The sequence below is a fragment of the Sorex fumeus genome, unplaced genomic scaffold (genome assembly GCF_029834395.1).
Source record: "Sorex fumeus unplaced genomic scaffold, SorFum_2.1 ptg000018l, whole genome shotgun sequence".
In the NCBI taxonomy this organism is placed as follows: Eukaryota; Metazoa; Chordata; class Mammalia; order Eulipotyphla; family Soricidae; genus Sorex; species Sorex fumeus.
Window position 1 is genome coordinate 29,460,136 of NW_026606075.1, and position 21,458 is coordinate 29,481,593.

At 46.0% G+C, this 21,458-nt stretch overlaps 1 protein-coding gene across 1 annotated transcript in view; it reads right to left on the minus strand.

Moving 5' to 3' along the window:
• Positions 1–18,632, minus strand: part of MAP1B (microtubule associated protein 1B) — a 108,374-nt gene extending 89,742 nt beyond the window's left edge. Inside the window, exons 1-2 of the mRNA XM_056112524.1 lie at positions 18,303–18,632; positions 9,478–9,579 (exon numbers count right to left, since the gene is read on the minus strand). Of these exons, the coding sequence (XP_055968499.1) occupies positions 9,478–9,579; positions 18,303–18,486 (286 nt within the window). The 5' untranslated portion in view covers positions 18,487–18,632. The remainder of the gene's footprint in view (positions 1–9,477; positions 9,580–18,302) is intronic.
• Between the last annotated feature and the right edge of the window lie 2,826 nt (positions 18,633–21,458).

Genomic DNA, 21,458 nt, shown 5'->3' on the forward strand with positions numbered 1-21,458 from the left:
CACTCTCTCTCTCTCCCCTCTCTCCTCTCTCTCTCTCTCTCTCTCTCTCTCTCTCTCTCTCTGTATCTCACACACAGTTTGTAAACCAAGAAAACATGCTTTTTTGTTATGATTTTTAAAGTTATGAATAACTTATTTTTCTGACCAATTTCTAAATGATGAGATACTACAATCTTCCATACATCCTTTTACAATTTCTTGCACTCAAAAATATCAATTGAAATTTTTTTAAAAAAGAAAACCTATCAGTTTGCGCTTTATTGCTCATTTTCCACCAGTATTTCCAACACATTTTCAAAGATACCAAGCAAAATGCCCCCAAGCAAAAATCAAGTCCAGAAGCAGGCAGTGAAAAGGAGAAGGGCAGGTAAAATATCAAACTGGAAAGTAATATGTTGAGTCAAATAAGTCAAAGAGAAAAAGTACAGATGATTGCATTCATCTCTGGTACGTAGAGAAATAAAACAAGGGTTTAGACAATGTCCATCGATAATAAGCCCTGGACCCTGAAGTACAGACCTGAACACACCAGGGTGAAGGGATTGGGTGAGCATGAGATGGACTGAAAACACCACCAGGGCACTTGGTGCCGGACCTTGGGCACATTGGTGGCAGTAAGGTCACTCTGTGCAAACATGAATGCAAACATAATCATAATCATAAACCTAAACTATAATAATTAAATTAAAATTTTTTCCAGTGTGGACACACACACACACACACACACACACACACACACACACACACACACACACACAGCTAAGACCAGGCACTTTCTCTGGAGTCTAGAGATGAAAATCAAAGCCCTGGCATTTAGCCGGAAACACTGTCCTTGGTTAGCAATGTTAGCAGCTGTGCTGGAATGCACTTAGTTGGATTAAATGGTGGGGTTATTGACAGTCACCCAAATGGCTACTGGGCCCAGGCCACCAATTTCCTGCTCCCTTCCTGCCTGCCTGCATCTCTGCCTAGTGGTTCCACAGTGCCCATTAAGAACCTCTTGAGAGCCATTACAGTCAGCCCAGCAAAACATCCTTTCTACTCTAAAGAAATAGTGAGATGAATAGGTATTTCTAGAACTATCTCAATGAGCCATCAGTATCAACCCTGAGGGATGAAGTCATTTGAACATGGCAAAGAAACACATGTTATTCTTTTCCGCTGGTCACACCTGCACAAGAAAAAAAGAAAAATGAAACAAAACCACAACAGCATGGAAGGGTCTATGGACAGAGATATAGATGTAGATGTAGATGTAGATATGATGTGTTTAAAAAGCCCCCAAATGTCAAGATTAAGCAAAATATGAGCCATGCTAAGAAACTCAATGTATGTGCAAACACTACCAAATCTAGTTCTTGGAAACTTTGCCCCTTCACTGTATCAAAGAAGTGCATCTGAGGGTGACCAGTTCAGACAGTTCATGAATGGGAGCGTGGTGGGTTCAGAGGGCTGCCTGAAAAGCAAGTGATTTCCATTAAAATGGGAGTCCCCTTCCTGAGCCAGGCAACAGTGACCTCCAGACACAGAGACAAAGGTCTGTTACTTCAGCAAAAATAGGGCTCTGTGTCACTTTCTTCTAATACCAGGGCTCCTCCTGTCACTTTGGATGATGCAATGAGCCCAGGACAGGGGAATGGGTTGTGCCTGTGAACAAGCGCATGGGAGATAGGGGACCCATTTCGGGGTGGGGGTGGGGGTGGGGGCAGAGGGTGGCTGTGCCTGCGCGCATGCGCACACGGGAGAGAAAACTCTCCCTCTGAAATTGCAGGGCCCCTGAGGGTTAAGGCGGCGTCTAGAATGCAAGTGAACATATATTTTGTGCTCTGTTGTTTAAAGGTGGGGCACCGGGCTGAAAACACATTCATTACTCCCTGTCATCGGGCAGTAGCTGCATTGTAGGCACATTCAATTAGGCTATAATTCTGCACAAGGACAGACTAAACACACAAGTCTAGACAGAGAAAGAGGACAACTAAAAATATTCTTAGTCCTCTTTTAAAAGCATTTAAGCATTTTCTTATTTCATGGGCAAACATTATAAGACCTTGCCTCGTTAATGTCAAAGAGAGTTGAAGATTCGCATGACTTAAATTCAAAGGATTTGATTTTCATTCTCTGTCAAAAATCAGTCTGGAGGCAAGGTCTTTTTTAGCAGTCACTTAGGACAAATCTTACTCTGCTTGGCTGTGATTTGTTTACCTTTTAGGAAGGAAAAGTCATGGGTCCTTCAATAGAACCACCCTTAAACACGCACATTACAAAATCAATTGCATTGAGGATTTTTGTGAATGTGGTCTGGGAGTTACAAAACTAGCAACAGAATGTAAACATGAAAAGATCTACTTAATTCAGTTGACTAAGAAAATAAACCCTACCAGGAAATCTCAGTTCCTTAAACCTGACCAAGGGCACAGTCACTTGTTGACTGGAGAACAAAGATGAGAGAACCAAGGGCAGAAGGGAGTGAACAAATCTCTGTGGCAGGATTATCACAGCAGGAGAGCAGGTGATGTCACCCACAAGCACATCTCTTCACAAGGACCAGAACAGAACCATTTTGCAACCCTTGTGTTTCAGGCAACATCACAAATGGGACGCCAGCCCCCCAAATGCCCATCTGCTATTGGTTTTCATACCCTGAACACCCTTCCTGAGCTCAGGCACAGAAGGAGCAGCTAAGTGCCTTCAGAGAAAACTGACACCACTGTTTCTCCCACAAACACCTTCATCACAAACTGTAAAAGCATTACAAGAGGCTGGCAAGTATCTCAAGCTGATGATGTCTTCTAGATAACAACAGTCACCAAATATACATAGCTATGGAGTATCTAACTGACTTTCTCTAACAAATACCAAGGGTTCTTTTTCTTACATTCTTACTTGATTCTTTTTTATTTTTTTTAATTTCTTTTGTTTGCTTGTTTGGGGACTATCCCTGGTGATGCTCAGGGGTTACTCCTGGCTCTGCACTCATGAATTATCCTGGTGGTGCTCAGAGGACTGTATAGGATGCCAGGGATCAAACCTAAGTAGGTCACATGCAAGGCAAGTACCTTACTGCTGCTCTATCACTCAGCCCCTTATCCTTAAAGTTTAGGTAACATGGTTTCATTTCATTTCATTTCATTTCATTTCATCATCCTGTTATTCGTCGATTGCCTCGAGCAGGCCCCAGTAACGTCTCTTTCATCCTAGCCCAGAGATTATATTCAAGGCTCTTGGTTTCAATAGTTTTAAATGTTATGGTTTTAATGGACACAGTTACTGTACCCAACCACCAAGTGCCCAAGACCCTCCACCACTGTCACCTCTAGCCTATAATCATTCTCCTACCTTCCTCTGTTTCTTCAAGGGAGATATTAGTACTAGCTTACATTTATTGTTTTACCATGTGACAAAGCAAGCGGTAGGGATTTGCCTGACAAGCGGCCAACATGGCCGACCCGAGTTCGATTCCTCCGCCCCTCTCGGAGAGCCCGGCAAGCTACCGAGAGTATCTTGCCCGCACGGCAGAGCCTGGCAAGCTCCCCGTGACGTATTCGATATGCCAAACACAGTAACAAGTCTCATGATGGAGACGTTACTGGGCCTGCTCAAGCAAATCGATGAACAACGGGAGGACCATGACCGTGACCGTGACCATGTGACAAATAATGCTTCAACTTCTTTGCATGCATTCATATATTTGGCCTTCATGAAGACCTTATGAGCTGCAAAGGATGATCCCCTTCTATAAGAAATAAAGCTACAGCACTGAATGGTTAAGTAAGCTCGGACTAAATGTCAGAGCTAAAACAAAAACACAGACAGTTTGGCTCCAATGTCGTCAGACGTGATCATACTATGATGCTGGCAAGAGTTTGGACCATAAAACACTTTAAATTATTTTAATAGATAGAAATGGGGAAATGATGGAAAAAAGAAATTTGAAGTGAACTTTCAACCTGGTGTCCCCTGTCGTGAGAATGGTTTGCATTTTTGGTTGTTTTTACATGATATCTGTCAGACACAGATGATGATGGAGCTTTCCTGAGACCTGAGATCTTCTTCTCTATTGTTATAGACAGACAGACCTAAAATTACAAGAGGCAATGAATGGAGAAATGGAGAAACAAAGAAATTCTACACAGCATCACAGAACTACACAGAACCTGTCTAGTTCTCATTCTATGTTAAGGCTTACTAAAAGGATTTTCCTTTAAATACTTAAGGTATAAAAACATACTGTAATATATATTGTGTTAAGTTTGGATCATATGTTTTGCATGTGCAAGTTCCTAAGATTTTTTTGTTTGATTTTTGGGCCACACCCAGCTGTGCTCAGGGATCACTCCTCATGGACCATTTGAAGTGCTGGGAATCAAACTTGGGTTGGGCATGTATAAGCAAGAGTCTTACTTGCCATACTAGGCCTAAGGCCCTAAGTTTGATGCCCAGAAACCCATGAGTCCCTAAGAACCACCATGTATAGCCCCAGAAGTGCCTAAGCACTGCTGAGTACGGCCCCAGAGGCCCCCCAGAATCACTGGGCTTGAACAGTATCAGCTCGCTGGCCTCAAGCATTGAGTCTTCTATTCTAGTTGGTCAAACATTTCCAGGAGTGGTCTTCAAAACACTGTTTGGGAGATGCCCTGTATTTCTATATACCCACAGGAATATAGTCACATGACTATCTAAGTGACATTTTTTTGTGACAGTGTTTGAGTTCATAAAACAAGTACATATGACAGATTCTCTATTTCATAAGGATTTGCTGAACTTTCATTTGCGTGAAAGCCTGGTCAGTGCTCAGGAACTAGGACCTGAGCTATTCTCTCAAGGAAACTGGTCTTGCTTGAGCCAAATTAGATGGAACCAGAAATGTGAGTTTCTGTTGTAGCACACACAGCAGATGCTTGTGGAATGACCTGCAAGCAAGTAACACCTGCAACAAGGTGAGAGAGAAAGATGGTCCCAGAGACCATTCCAAGAACCAGAGCATGCCAGCTGGAGCAGGACTAGCAGTCCCCAAGCTCACCTTTTGGGGAACTGGGGGAGTCCCTCCCACCATCATTCCTACTATATCACACCCACCTTGTACAGAGAAAGTACTCATGCTACTGGGTCCTACTCACAGAATATGGATTCAAAATGACTTAACCTTTCAGAGGACTCTTGAATAATACCCGCAGAAAGAGCCAAGCTGAATCTCAAAACCAGATTTTAAAAGCAAGTACAAGGGGTCCATGAGGACAAGGGAACAGATCTGGCTGTGCTGCCTCCACAATCTGTGAGCTGTTTTGCAATATCACCAGTCTTTGAGAATCCATCTCCCAGTTTTAAAAACAATAGAGTCGAGAGATAGTGCGGGGTGCATGCTTTGCATGCAGCTAACCCCAGTTCATCCCCCAAGCATGAAGTGCTACTGAAGACAGCACTGCAGAAATCCCCAGGATGCCTGCTTGGTTTTCCAAGAATCACCTGGTGGGTCCTCCCTCCCACTGAAAAAAAGAAAAAGGGAAAAAACAAGAAAGAAAATTGGATGTAACTCTGTCAGCCTATTCTGGATGAGGTCCTGGGTTCTACTTTTTTTTTTCTTTTTGGGTCACACCTGGCGATGCACAGGGGTTACTCCTGGCTCTGCACTCAGGAATTACTCCTAGTGGTACTCAGGGGACCATATGGGATGCTGTGAATCGAACCCGGGTCGGCCGCGTGCAAGGCAAACACCTTACCTGCTGTGCTATCGCTCTAGCCCCCACCTGGGTTCTACTTTTAACAGCAACAGAAACCAACAAAGGTATAATAACTTGGTATTATAAAAATAGCTCTAAGCTTTTCATAAGGGGCTGGAAAGATAGTACAATGGGTAAGGCACTTGCCTTGCATGCAGCTTACCCAGGATCAATCCCTGACACCCCATATGGTTCCCAGTTCCCACCAAGAGTGGTTCCTGAGCACAGAGTCAGGAGCAAGGCCTAAGCTCTGTCAGGTCCTAAAACAAACTGTAAGTGTGACACTAGCCCTGAACTATATGTATAAAGAAAGACAGTGAGTATTTTACTATAACCCTGTTAATCTATAAAACAAAACAGAAATCTGTCTGGGCTTGATGCTGGGTGCTAGCACTCTAATGGGTTTCTGGGATTGCTGCAATATCTTCTCTCCAGGACTGTGTGTGTGTGTGAGTGTGTGTGTGTGTGTGTGTGTGTGTGTGTGTGGCGGGGTGCAGGAGGGGGGAATGGGGGAATGACACACATCAAAGAAGTGATTGCCAGGTTCCTCGTCATGCCAGCAGCCTCCACCTTCTCCTCAGGACCTGGCGCACAGCAGGTGCTGCTTAAGTTATTCAGTTAACACGAACAGACACATTCCTCAAGGCAATTCTTTCTTCATGTTCTTCCTTACCTTTGAATTATCTTAAAATTTTGAAATTCTAAAAGCAGATGTTCCACTGTCTCTCAGGGAACCTGAGAAATATGTTACCTTCTACAATGCTCAGTGAGTAGGAAAAAGACCCCCTAGACTTGGGCCCTCTTAAAAACAGGCTTCAGGGGCTGGGAATAGTACAGCAGGCAGGGTGCTTGCCTTGCACTTGGCAGATCCAAATTTGATCCCTGGCACACCACATGGTCACCTGAGCTCATCAGGTCTGATCCCTGAGTGAAGAGCCAGGATTCAGATCTCAGCGGAGCCAGGTGTGGCCCTCAAACCAAAAATAAACAACAAAAAATAGGCTTCAAAATATTCCCTAAAAGTTTCTAGTTGATTCAGGAAAAGCAAAGCATGTGGCAGCCCTGGACCCAAACTTAATGGTCATCCTGGGGGTTTCTCTTCACCCCACTTTCATGTCCTGGTCCTCCAGCACAATTCAGCTCTTCTCTGAAACTTTGAACTTCATCTAACATAACCTACTGTGGTTGTGTTTGGAAAATTTCATATGCACACAACCCTGCCCCCGCATGGGGAATCACACCTTCAGCTCTGTTCTACATGCCTGGCTCCCAGGAGCGCCCGGCCTGCATGGTACACTCCAGGCTTGCAGGAAAGGTCAGACTATCCAATCTTCCTGGACTGGCCACAGTGTGAGGTGGTGTGGAGGTGCCAAAAAGCACACAGGTAAGCTCAATACAGTATCAGGTACAGCATCAATACAAGTTATGCAGGGGATGCTTACTGTATCAGCATGAGAATGGGGTAGGTAGTTTAATGAGCTAAAGTGGCATTTTGAGTGGAACTTACCTCCCCACTGCTTGAGTAGAACTTACCTCCCCAAACAAAATTAATAGTAGGTCTTTGATCCAAAAAAGGTTAATTTGTCAGCAATTCTTATGCCTTTCATTTTGCAAAACACAGGGTCTACTTTATAAAACCAATTTAAGTATGAATGAACACACTTGGGAATCACAGGATTTGACAACAAAAGTAAATAAAAGTACTCTTACAAAAACAGTCAGAACAATCTACATAGAAAGGACAAAGGCTCTGGCTTTTCCATTTTAGAATATACTGGTTGAAGAAAATTGCTTCCCTTATTTTATGTGTAGGAGATGATGTTGAAAGTTTCAGAGAGGTACAAAACATAAAAATACAACTGAATTAACAAGAACAACAACCATAGACAGTAGCTTTGTGTTAGCTGATCATATACCGACCTATATAGTCTAAATCACTCTCAATGCAAAGTAACTTAAGAGCTGGTCTTCCCTGAGTCTTTGCAACAAATGTAACTCTTCTTTTTTTTTTTTCCCAATGGGCCAAATCCAGCTTTGTTCAGGTTCTGTGCTCAGGGATGGTTCCTGGTTGTGCTGGAGGGCCATATGGGGTGTTAGGAATGTGAGCACCAAGTTGGCCAGGTACAAGGCAAGCACCCTACTCTCTGTACTATCTTTCTGACCCCACAACTTTAATAAGCAGCTCTTAGAAAGTTCTTCTTAGCACATTTACTCAATGACTGCTCGAAATGTAAAGTAAAAAAGTAAAGGCACTCCCGTTGATCATCGATTTGCTCGAGCAGGTCCAGTAACGTCTCCATTGGAGACTTTGTTGTTACTGTGTCTGGCATATCGAATACGTCATGGGGAGCTTGCCAGGCTCTGCCGTGCGGGCGAGATACTCCCAGTAGCTTGCAGGGCTCTCCGAGAGGGGCGGAGGAATCGAACTCGGGTCGGCCATGTTGGCTGCGTGCAAGGCAAACGCCCTACCGCTGTGCTATCGCTCCAGCCCCAACTCGAAATGTATGCAGTTTTATTCTAGAATCAGACACCAAAAGAAGACCTGGGAATCTGGGTACACAGCTGCAGCGGGGCCTGACTCACTAAGGCACTGACATTCCATAAGTGGTTTCAGATCTCACAGTGCACAAGACTAATGGGATACACATGCTGTCATCTGTTCTAAAAGGCATGCCTGATTTCACATCAATGCCAACAAAATCAGCAATCACACAACAAAACCATGCATATTACAAAAGGAGTTCCCCTATTTTTTTTTTTACAAAAAGTCCAGTGACATCCAAGAAATAAAAAGCAAGGCAGTATCTCTGACGAATTAATACCAGAGTCTGAGAAACTTATTCCACATTTGGTGTGTTTTTATTCAGCAACACTGTTTCATTATCCTCTAACAAGACTCGGGAGAAGGAAGAGGGGTTACTGCTCACAGAGGAGCAGGAGCGGCTGGCATGGAGTGGGGGTGAGTCTGACAGCCCCTCAAGCCTAGAGGCAAAGGTCAGTTCTGTCCCTCTCCAATGAGAATGTGATCAAGAGTCATATCTCCACAGATGACAAGTGTTGGTGCCCTTACCTTTAAATAGGCAGCAGAATTCTTCTTCGTCTCTGAAAGAAAAGCTTTTTCATCACAGTTTGGAATGTGAGACCCTTGCAGCCACACGAAGGGGCTGATCATGTCATGATGAAAATATTTATTTCATTCTTAAATAAAGATGTTTCCTTTCTCTGGGACAGAAAGGAGACTGTGGAATTATGGGGCCAATCAATTAGTACTCATAACTTTACTGAGTAAAATTAACATTGAGGTAGTTTGCAATCCATGAAGATCAGAGTACAGTGTGATCTTTTATAAAAAAAGGCAAACAGAAACCCAGAACTTTAAAACTTCTAAGAACTCACAAAATACCCACACGGTGGTATTAAAGAGCTAACCTGCTTAACATGTGACTTCTGGCTAACCTATATAATAATAATAAATATAAAAGCTTCTTTATCGGGTGCCTGAGAGATAATACAGGGGTTAAAGGACTTGTGCTGGCTAGGCAGGTGTCCCCCAAATGCTGTCAGGTGTGACCCTTTAGTACAGAGCCAGGAGCAAAACCTGAGCACCACTGGGTGTGGACCCCAAACCAAAACAAACAAACAAAAAAGCCCATAGCAATAAGAAGCATCTTTTTGATGTCTTAGGCAGAACTTTCAAAGCAATGGCCTCATTCCTTCACATTTTGAGGATGATGGATACAGATGCAAATCGAGGCCTCACCTGGGACTTCAGGGGAGAATCTTGCAGAGTGTCGAGACACAAAAAGTTTCAGTTCTTGGTCCAAGTTGCACTCAATCAGGTTTGTGTCCCATGATCGAATTCCTGAGGAGGGAGATGAAGAGAGTTGACAGAATTCCAGTTAGTGGTTTGGAAAACATCACTGTAAGATTTCTCAGGCTTTCATGGAGGATGTGGGAACTCCCTTTCTGGGAGTTTAGGGATGAGTAGTGGGTGCCCACAAAATGAAAGGGCGGGGAGGTTTCTCTATCCAACCACAAGGGAGGGATAACTAGCAGTGTGGACTGAACTTCTGCCCCCTCATAAACGTAAATGCAGCATTTTCTCCAAGAGTAAAAGAAAACAGTTATTAGGGAAATGACAGGCTTTGCTCTGGGGAGGGAAGAGAGAGGACAGGAAGATGGTGAGCCCTGAGCTCTGAAGACATTAAGAGCCCCCCCCCACCCCATTCCAGACTATACTGAGTTTCTCATGGTCTACTTGTAGATGGTAAGAAATTAGCACATGAGGATGAAGATGGTGGTGGAGAGAAGAGGGGTGTGCAGGCACTCGAATGGTGTTCTTGGAGAGTTCACAGGCATTTTGTGTGCCTGCAAGACCTCCTGCCCTTGTCCACCCCATGGAGGACCATGATCTCTCAGCCCCTCGCTATCAGTCCAAACTTTGTGTGATCTTTGGTGAAAAGACTGGATCTCAATCTTCAAGACTTGGCCTGTCCGTCCTCCCAAGCATTTTTTCCCCACCTAACTAGCTTGGCAGACAGCTCTTTCATTCACAATTGTTAGCTTTATTGAATTTTCTTATCCAGAGGAAAAGAAATATGGCAACCTTTTATGCATTTTAAAACTACAGAATTGCTGGGTGGTGAACTGTCCATCCCCACAAAAGCTCAGGCTTTTGTTCCCAGGGCTGGGTGGGAGGTACAGGAGAAGAGGAGGGCAAGGAGAAGGGATACCCACCAGCCTAGTTATTTCCTTCCCCCTCCCCACACTGCCCTTCTCATTCCTATTCTCCCAGGTTGGCTAGAGAGCCCAGAGGGCATCAGAAAAGGGAGAATTGGAAGCAATCCAAGGGAAAACTAGCGAGGGGACCACAAATTTCGGGGGGAGGGGTTGTTTGTCTGCATTTTCACATTTCACAATGAACTACTCATGGCAAAGCCAGTTTGTGGCAGCCACAATTGCGCCCTTGCGTGAAACCTCACTTGACAGGAATAAGCCTCTGGAACAACAATCATTGACAGCATGCACCCCTACTATCAGTGGGATCCACACCTCTGCCTGCATATCCCACAGTAGATGAACTATCGACTGAACAGCCAGTCGGCCATTTTTGCTGATCATTCGTTGTGCACACAGGCATTGGACTATCAATGGCAATGGGTTATTTGAATCCTTCTTGAAATCCTTAATGCATATCTTCATTTCCTTCCATTTGTAAGTCTACGCAAGAAAGGATTTCTGTCTCACAAGAAATCAATTATATAAACATGCATATACACAGATGTGGATAATCTATACACATTACAAAAGGTACTAGAAACTCAACTGAATGTACATCTAAAATATCTTCAAATTATACGTCAAACAGATACCTTTCAACTATAAGGAATAACATGTGCACCAACTAGAGAATAGACTCCATGGGTAGAATTCAGGTGTGGTGGAAAAGCTAATAGTACTACAGAGAAGCTAAATTATAAGGGACAATTGTATGGGTCTCCCTGGAAGCCTTAATAGCCCTGGTTTGTATTTGTGCTAATGGAGTATTTTAAATTTTAACAAGAAAGGCATGTTGAGATTTTGCAGGTCTTTTTCAATGCAGAAATGACAAATTTTTCTTTCACAGAAAGTTTGACAGGTTGAAAGGTCTGAATTCATTAGAATATTTTATTCAATGTATACGATATACGCATCTTGGGTGAAAAATCGCCCAATGCCTGTCTGAGCTGGTTAATTGGGAATTGCTGACTAGATTCTTCGGGCTCTGGCTCTGAGCTCCACTTTGTCTTTTAGCTTGTCAAACTGGGTCAGTAAGTTAATAATGAGACATATGTATTTAAATTAAATTCATCCCATTTGTCTGCCTTTGTTCTCAAGAAATGTCCAAATTATACATCATTGGAATGACTTTATCTAGGGTTATACAAGACTTGCTCTGACATTGCTCCTTACTATTTTCCCCTTGGTTTCAATTAACCTGTCATGACAGATGCAATTAAATGTGTGCTTTGGATTTCATAAACTGGTTGTATGATTTGTAATTTGTGATTTAGCAGTGGAAAAAGTATGCTGCAATAGAAAAGCCACTTAGTCCTTTTAAAATCACATGAGCAAAAGGCTGATAAAAACAATTCTCACTTTTATTTTCCCAATGAAATGGAAAAATTTAGGGTTCTCTTTTCATGAGAGCAAAATTTTAGTCAAATTACTTCTTAATAAAGCATAATCACTACTACCGCTTATAAAATAAAGGTTCCAATGGATTTACTGGTTAGTTTAGTTGGAAAGGAAAATTTTGGAACCTGGCCATTTTCAACACTAATTTTAAAAATAAGATGTTTTGTAATTACTTTGTACCATCGACTGGATCTTAATACTAAAAAGAATTTCTCAATGAAAAGTCACATTGTATTGAGCAAGTTTAAGCATCTCCCCACAGAAAAGTCTCCTTTGATTCTTCCCACATTCTGCTCTCCCTGGGGAGAAAACCGGAGGCAGCAGAGGACTATTGGTAAAGAGGTCCTACAGCAGCTCTCAGAAGCAACTCAGCCAAGTCTCGGGTTAGGAGTGAGATTCCCAAATCATGTCCAGTCCAATGCCATGCCGGCTTAAGCTCTTACTGTTGGCATTCTAGGAAGGCTGCAGGCCCTTCTTATTGGCTTACCCAGTGGGCCAGGGGGAATGGCCCACTAAAAACTGCATTCACTAAAGGAAATTAAGCTCCTGTTTCTAAATTCCCAGTTCAGGAGGGTAACACACCCTGGAAAACTGGATGTGCTGGATTATGGCCCAGCCCCCTAAAAACTCCCACTTGACCTTCAGACCTTGTCAAGCCCAGGAAATGACTCCCATCCTCAGGGACCAGTGTTATAGCCAGAGAGTGCAGGGAGGTAACAAAGGTAACCAGTGCTATAGCCAGCGGTGCAGGGATCTTTCCACCTCATCTGATTCTTCACCCCGGGGAGAATGGTGCATAACTGGGAGGCCAAAGAGCACACAAAGTTTAAAGGTGTAACAGAGAAAAGGGGAAGTTGTTCTGAAGAGCTTGGGGGAGTGGGGCTGGGAGGGAAATGTCTTCACAGTGTGGACAATGAGGAAAAGCCAGACTACATCTCACCACGTTCACTGATCATGCAAGCATTCTGCTAGACTGCTTAATAAAACCAACAATAGGGGCTGGAGTGATAGCACAGCGGGTAGGGCGTTTGCCTTGCAGGTGGCAGACCCTGGTTCAATTCCCAGCATCCCATATGATCCCCCGAGCACCGCCAGGAGTGATTCCTGAGTGCAGAGCCAGAAGTAACCCCTGTACCTGGCTGGGTGTGACCCAAAAAGCAATATATAAACAAATAAATAAAAATTTAAAAAAATAAAATAAAAAAATAAAACCAACAGTGGAGGAATAGAAGCACCTCCTGTTGAAAGGATAAAAATTTATAATCTATGCTACTGAAAGAGTAGACGAAGAAAGAAAATGAAATGACCAAGCACTGCACATTCAAATGGACATAGGTTATTCTCTGACAATTATTTGGATTTCTGTAAATTAATTTTCTTCAAATTTCAGTGGCTCTTTTTATGAAATAAGCTTTTAAATATACTTTTTTTTGCAAATGATCAACCTCTATTGCCAGAGATTCTATTGATAAAAAATTCTATGCTCAAAAGTGATCTGAAGTCATATTAAAATAAACAGAAGTGAAACAAAGGAAATGTTCAATTCAGATAGCCTTTATTTCTCAGAGAACAGAGTTCCTATTTTTCCCCTTGACCTAACCTTCAATTCTCTTTTCATTTCGTCTAAACTAACAACTTGCTGTTCAAAACATATATGCTATGTTAATGCGGACAATTGCTTACAAACAGCTCATCATTTAAAAACATTGATAATAAATACTCTAGGTTTTGGGTAGTGTCTCACAAATAAACATGTGCTATCTAATAATTTATTTTTGATCTGAAAGCCAAAATTTGTTTTGTTTTTTTAAGTCCACAGAGATGATTAACATCGAAGTATCATTTTGGTGAGTTAGGGTTGCTAGAAGCTGGGGAGAAGGATTGGGGAGGTAGTATTTTTTGTTTGTTTTATCTGTGGTAGCAGTGATTGAATACAGGTCTCACACATGCAAAGCATGCTTTCAACTGAGCTATAGTCCTGGTCTTTGAATCATCAACGTAAGGACCTTATGTTGGGGTACTGGTGTATATTTCAGCATGGATCATAGAATCCTCATAGATAGTAACTATTAAGCAGTTCAAGCAGAAATTCACCTGCCTTTTGACTTTGAAAAGTATAAAGACAAATACAACACTCTCCAACATTTCCTTTAACCTTTTTGTTTTTTCTCTATGAAAATTAAATTATGGGCCAGAGTGATAGTACAGCGAACAAGGTACTTGCCTTGCACGTAGACCACTAGGGTTCAATATCCCTAGCACCACATATGGTCCCCTGAGTCCCACCAAGAGTGATCCTTGAGCACAGAGCCAGGAGTAATCCCTGAGCACTGCTAGGTGTGGTCCAAAAACAAACGTTTTTAAAACAGTAAACCTTATGTCTTCACTGAGTTCTTAATTTTCTTAGCCATACTAGATTAAAAATACTACGTAAAACAACATGAGAATTTTTACAGTGTAATCAGCTAAATTTACATCTAAAAATCTAGGGTAGTAAATGTTCACATCTACCATTTTTTATGAAAGAATTCCACTGATTCCCAGTGTCAGAGTTATACTCTCTAACAAGAATTGAATACACCACATTGACCCTTAATAATCCTTATGTATTTTAGTTCCTTTAAAGAAAAAAAATAAATAAAGCAACAAACATCTCTTTCAAAACACCAGTTTGTCAGGCTCCCTCTATGTGATGTATGTAGTCTAGGTACCAGAAGGAACGAGAAGAGGACGACTGTGCTACAGATGGGGGGTGGCTGAAGTCCACGTTGAGGGTGAAATAGCAAAGGGGCAAAGGAGGAGCCAGGGTGAGTAGCAGAATATCAGGTCCTGCATAAACAGAGCTGGGCCAACCAAGGAAAAGACCCATTGTTTCGAACTTGGGATGGAAAGACCAATCCCTATACTCTGTTTCTTGAATCCAGTTGAGAAAATGAGCGACCATCTCTTTTCTTTGGTTTCACAAGAAGCTTTGCTAAGCAGCCACACAGGGATGCTTCAGGACAGCTGATTTATTGCGTTACCACCATCTTCCTTCAGATTTATTTCCTAGGCTTCCCAAAGAGCCCTGGGTAATTGGATTGCGAAAACCCAAGTCACTAGGGTCTCCAAATCCACAGAGCCTTCGTGAGGACAGGAGGGGAAATACGCAGCAAGAGTAACAGCTGATGAACTGTTCCCCAGACTGCAGTCCACACTCTGAGCCCAACCCCTCCCCCCCCCCCCCAGCCCCAGCCCACCACCACCACCACCACCACCACTCCAGTGTCTCCTTCTTGCTTCACACAATATGGTCCAGGGACATCAGCAACAACAGCAGTGCTATCAGGGCCACCTCTGGAGAAGACCCCGCTGGGACCTAAAGGCTGAGGCAACAGTAGTAGGTCATGCACTGGGGAGCAGAACCTGCCTACTAAGTCATGCCAGATAAAAAAAAAAAAGCCGCAGGAGCACCTCTTCACTCATCACTGGAAAGTCCTGTAGCTTGAAGTGGATGGGAGACCCCAGGGCCCAGGAGAGCAATCTCCAGAGATAAGCAACATCTGTTACTTGTGCACAGAAATGGCCCTGCTTGCTCACTCCACTGATTCTTAATGGGATCAATATAGCCATTTCAGTGTTGCGGGCAAAATCCAACCAAATTAGAGAATTAAAAATCAGGAAGGCATGAGGCCTAAAAAAAGGGAACAGGAGTGGGGAGGGGCTTCTGGGATTCGAGTTTCTGTTTCTTAAGCAGGATAACGGTGTGTTCCTTTTGTAAAAACCCGCCCAACTTCTTATTTTTCGATGGTGCCTCTTTTCCTTGCTATAGAAGATCGCAATCAAGCTTTAATCAAAAAAAAAAAAAAAAAAAACCTCAGGAGGAGATTTGGAAATGTGGCTCTTCGGTAGGGCGCTTAGCTTTGCACATGGGAGGTCCTGGGTTTGATCCCCAGCACAATGCAACAACAGCAAAATGTCACAAAGATAAATCTGGCCTTGATCATAAGTGCTCACAGTTGGAAAAGGATAAAGACAGGGAGCACTTGACCAGCTGCTCTGGTGCAGTAACCATGCTCAAATAGAAGCAAACAGAAGAAAAAAGAGAAAAAAAAACAGGATGAGGCTTTAAAAGAACAGAAGGGCAGAGTAACCAAGCAGGAAGATAATTATCATGCAAGGGGATGGTTGAACTACCTCACTGTGAGGGGCGCTGCCCACAAGTGTCTGCCCCTACAAAGGCAAGCTCTGTAAATCGCCGCTGGATGGTCCTCAGAGGGCCCGGGGAATAGCATCCAGACAGGGCCAGAGAACCAGTGAGGCTGCACAGCAGATCAGACACTTCTGCCACTCAGCAGCAGCATGACCTTGAGCAGGTCCCTTTATCCTTCCTGCCGCTCTGAACCCCCATCTTTATAGACTCGAGGATGAAGGTCCTTCTGACACCAGATGGGATGGTCATTAAAATTTTATAAATAGAAAAGCACACCTTCATATCTTTTTTCTTTCCGGTTATGTTACTGGCAAATGCTATCTTAAAAAAAGAAAAAAAAAGACCCAAACTCATTGATTCCTACAGTAGCCACACCCAAAGTCGGTAACTGGGAAATTTCCAAGTAGAAAATGTGCATCTAAACTGAAACAGCTTTTAAAAAGGTGTACAGTTTAAAAACGAAGGATGACTGGGTGTTATTTTTTTTAAAGACAAGTTAAGACGGAAATATCTTTTTTTTGATTTTTTTTCTTCAAAGAAAATAACATGTCTGCTTTCTGCTCACTTTCTTTTTTTTAAGCTGGAAAGGAAAAATCAGTGCTTGAAAGTTAAACAAAAGAAGCAGGTCTGCAACTCCAGTCCCCACCCAGCAGTCTTTTGTTCTGGGGACTAGCGGCCGATTTCAAATGCAGAGGCAGATGACAAGCGTTTGTTTTATTTTATTTTATTTTATTTTATTTTCTCCATCCGAAACCAGGCTTTCCAGCGGCCTTTTGCCGCTGGGGGCGGGAGGTGGGGGCGGGCGCGGGGAAGGAGGGCTGCGTGAACGCCCTTTGTCCGCCTCGGGCTGCCGTAGAGACCGCAGTGCGGACTGCACCACGCCCACCCACCGGTGTCCCCGGGCTGAACGGCTCCAGCGCCGCCCGGAGAGCGCGGGGCGCGCGCCGGGGCGCGGGAGGTGGCCGGCGACCTCGGCTGGGTCGAGGGGGAGGACCGAGACGAGGGGGGAAAGGCGGCCTCCCGCGGCTCGTGAAAAAAGCAAAGGCCAGAGCTCCCCGCCCGGGGGCTGGGCGTGCAACAAAGCCGGAGAGAGCACTGGAGTGGGGCACGCCGCTCCCCACCCCCGCAGCGGGGGCGCCGCAGTGCGGGGGGCAGGTGCGGCGGCCCCGGCGGACGGGAGCACTGCGGCAGGTCGGGTAGGGCGGCGAGGCGGCCCCAGTGGGCGCGCCCCCGGCCGCCGTCCCCCCGCCGCCCCGCCCCGGCTTGGGGCGATCCGCTATTCCGCGGCGGCCGAGCGCGCTCCCCGGTGCGCCCGGCCGACGGGGCGCTGCCCTCGCCCGCCGACGTCTCCTCCCACACCCACCCCCGCCTCCCGCGGGCAGTCACTCCCGAGGCTGAGACTTTTTTTTTTCAAAAGCAGAAGCCCCACCCCACAACTTGGGGTCCCATTGTCCTTTCGCCAAGCTGCAGCTGCGGCCCCCAGGGCCGGAGGCCGGCGTCTGGGCACCGCGCGCACCAGCGTGTTCTCCATCGCCGCGTCCGTCCCCCGGGTGCGGGGAGCGGGCGTGGCCCCAGGACTCGCCTAGTCATTCCGCGCAGCGAAGGGGGAAAATAGTGGGCGGGGGTGGGGGGCAGGTTTGAAGCCAGAGCCCGCTTCGAGTTCTCGGGGGCTGCGGGGGCCTTCGTCAGGATGATTCCCACGCGGACCCCCGGCACGTGGCTATTCTGCCGCAGGACTTTTTTTTTTTTTTGCAGCGGTTTTGACGGGGGTAATGGGGGGTTTGAAAGGAGTGGTTCCTCTAGGTCCACCTACCCCCCTTTTTCTTTTTTTCTATTCTTTCTTGTATTTTGCTTTTTGCGGTTGCACCCCACCCCCGCCTCGGCTTTTCTGACACCTGCATTTCATTTAGCCCGAGAGGGCGGTGGCCAGCTGGGATCCCAGGGCTCAGCCCGGTGACAATCCCTCAAGATTAGGAGAAACTGTCCCCCCACCGCCCACTCCCACCCCGGGAAGCTGATCTCGCCACTCTCATTCTTCCTCCCCAAATTAAGAGACTAGCGGGTGGGGAAGTGCGGGAGGCGGCCGGGCGAGAGCGGCGCGGGGTGCGGGGCGCACGCGGGAGCAGGAAGGTGTCCGTCACGCCCTGGGTGGGGTCGCGCGGATGCACTGCCCCCCTCCCCTCCAGCCTCCCCGAGGGGCTCCGGGGCCCGCTTACCGAGCTCGATGTTGCCGATGGCGCGCCGCAGGTGCTCCTCGGTCACGATCTCCCCGACCACCACGAGCAGGTAGAACTTGCTGTCGAGGAAGCGGTGCGACAGGCTGGGCGAGGTGGACGCCGCCGGGTTGGCGAGGCTGCCGGACGGCTCGGGCTCGGCGGCTTCCACCGCCACGGTCGCCATCCTGCCGGGCCCGCGCAGCGTCGGCGAAGTGTCGCGCTCCGGCCGCCCGTCTCCTCTGCGGCAGGAGAAAGGATTAGCGGGGAAGGTGGCGGCTGCGCTCCGCCCCCTGCGTGCCCCCTCCTCGGGCGCCCGCCGCGCGCCGCCTCCCCTCCGCCCCGTGGGCGATCGCGCGCTGGAGACGGGCGCAGAGTGAGCGCGGGCGGGGAGGAGCCGCCGCTTTTATACGGGCACCGGGCAGGGAGCCGGGCGGAGGAGGAGGAAGAGGAGGAGGAAAGGACCACCCGGCACATCCTCACGCGGCGGCTGCCTCCGCTCCTCCAGCCGTTGGCCCGGGGCTGATGTCATCTGCAGCAAATCATGTCGCCCGAGGCCCGGAAGCTGGAAGAACTAGGTGTGCGGACAATGGTCTGGGCAGGGCCCTGAGTTCCGAGCTCGGGGGGACCTCGAAAGCCCCCCGAGCCCCAGCCGCCGAGGGAGGAGACGTTCTCACCCCGCACCTTCCGTACCACCACGGACCGCTCTGCAAGCGCGCAGCCGGTGCGGGGGAACCGGAGGGGCTGGGTTCGTTCTCCGAGTCGGGTTTTCACCTTGTTCAAGGCGCACAAGTCATGCCTCTCCCTCCGCCTGGCGTCCTGGTGAGGCCAGACTCTCGGTGGCTGTGAGCGCCACCGCAGATGCTGCCGGGGCACCCCGCCCAGGAAGAGCCACCTGTCTTGTCTTTGACCTTGTACCTTATACCACCTTCGCTGAATAATATAGCGCCCCCCAACCCCCCAAATGCCGAATCAGAGCCTACTGGTCTTTAGGTTCTGGGCCCCATGCGGCAAGGCCCAATGGTGGCCAAAGTACTGGCTTTGTGGTGCTGATGGGAAATGAGAGGAATGCAGATGCATTATGCTAGAAACAGATTTCTTTTCTTAGTAAGACGCAGAACAGATAGTATCAGCTGTAACCTAGAATAAAGAGAAGATACTGTCTCTACCCAGCAGGATTACAGCGATTATAATGTACTTCTTCAGTTCCTTCGGAGCGCACAAGCAAAATTCTTCCATGTGACAATGATGTCTTTTAAAAAATATATGTAGCTTTGGGAATTTTTACTGCCTTTGTTTATGTTTAGTAGAACTCATAAAAATGTTTAAAGGCAGCCTGTCTACAACCATTGCTCACACATGCTGAAGGCAGCTTCTGTCCCGAGAAAGGCGTGGTGGAGATAGTGAAAGGGGCCAGAAAGGGCAAGCCTCAGACCAGCACAAAAGATGCGGAGCAAGAGGTTTTGGGACAAGAAATGGACGGACTTTAGAGAAGTGATAAAGTTTTTATACTGGTATGCACATTGGTAGAAAACAAAAAAATTCACCCCTCTAGATATGCTAAGATCTTCATTGGCTTGTATAACTTCTTGGCAAAGTATTATTTTGCTGAGCACTGCCAATGTAAGACATGGTCAGTTGAAGTCTCATTCTATGATGTCAATTTGATCATCAAAGAATAAATCTACTTCTCTGTCCCTAGCTCTCGAAATGCTGTATTCATCAGTAACCAGTGTCCAGGAATTTCCAAGTGGGAAGCTAACATCATTATCTGGGTCAGGAGAAGACACGCTGTTGCTTCCATTCCATTCCACTGAGTTCTGAGCATAGCACCAAAGTCCTCTTGGTTTGGGAGCGCTATAGTGAGGAGTACTGTTTTTGCAACAGTCGTTCAGATAAATGTTTCACCTGGCCAGCCCCTCCTCCCTATTACTCTGAACCACTGTTAAGCTTCATTTATACAAAAATTTCCTACAGCTCTATTTTGCTTAAATGTATTTCTATGAAATTATTGTTGTATAAATAGAATCACAAGTGTCACTTATAAACAGAAGGTAACCTTAGGAATAATAATTAAATTCTTGCTGTATACCATTATTTGCTCCACACTATGAGCCAGAGGGGTCCCCTCTCTAAGTTAAAATGGGAGCTTAGCAAGTGTGTTGTGTTGAAGACAAGTTGGCACTGAGCTGTCCTCCTTGTTATAACAGAGATAGGATAAAAGTAACAACAGAAGAACCTTCTGGGCGAGTCAGTGCAATCAAATGCCATGACCGTGAACCACCTAAGTAATTACCCACACTTTAAGTAACAGAAACATATTGGGAGGACATGGACTGGAGCTGCTGATTGGTTACTGCACAGCTTTGCAACTTTGAACAAATGATTTATTCTTCAGCCTCCATTTGTAAAGGAAAGATTTAAGGGATGGGGAGATAGATAGCTCAAAAGTTGGAGCACAGGCTTTGCAAGTAGGAACTCTGTATTTGACCCCTGGAATTGCATGGTTCACCCCAGCCTGACCACCACCAGGAGTGACCCCCAAGCTCTGTACCATGTGTAGCTTCTGAGTACTGCTGACTGCCCAATCACCCCTAAAGGAGAGATTAATACCTTTAAAACTGTGTGAGTGACTGGAAAAGGACATGATACCAAGTGTCAGTGCCTAATTCGGCCATTGGGACACAACACTCACACATGGTTGGTATATTATTGCTTTCTCCCAGCTTCTTGGAAAATGGGGTAAAAGCATCTTAAAGAAATGAAACAAAGGCATCAAATTGGAACAATGATCAACATCTCTGGAATAAGAATAGAATATTTAGGACACCACAAACTAAAAAGGTAGCCCTGCCCTCAATCCATGACTGAGGAGAAAAGACAGTTCTGAGGAGGATGGGTGAGGGGGTTGGGGAGGAAAACTAACATTTAAGAATGATAACACAGAAAACCAGCTGCTTGGAGCAGAAAAGCGAACGGACTATGCATTAATCCGCGCCATCTTGCCTGCCCGGACTGGAAAGGGTGTTGCTCCCTTCCGCCCTCTCCACTCTGGAAAGAAAGATGGTGGCCACATGGGAGCCTGGTGGAGAGCAGGTCTGAGCCGGGGGTGGGGGCGCGATGGATACCTCATGGGACGGGGGTGGGGGTGGGGAGGGC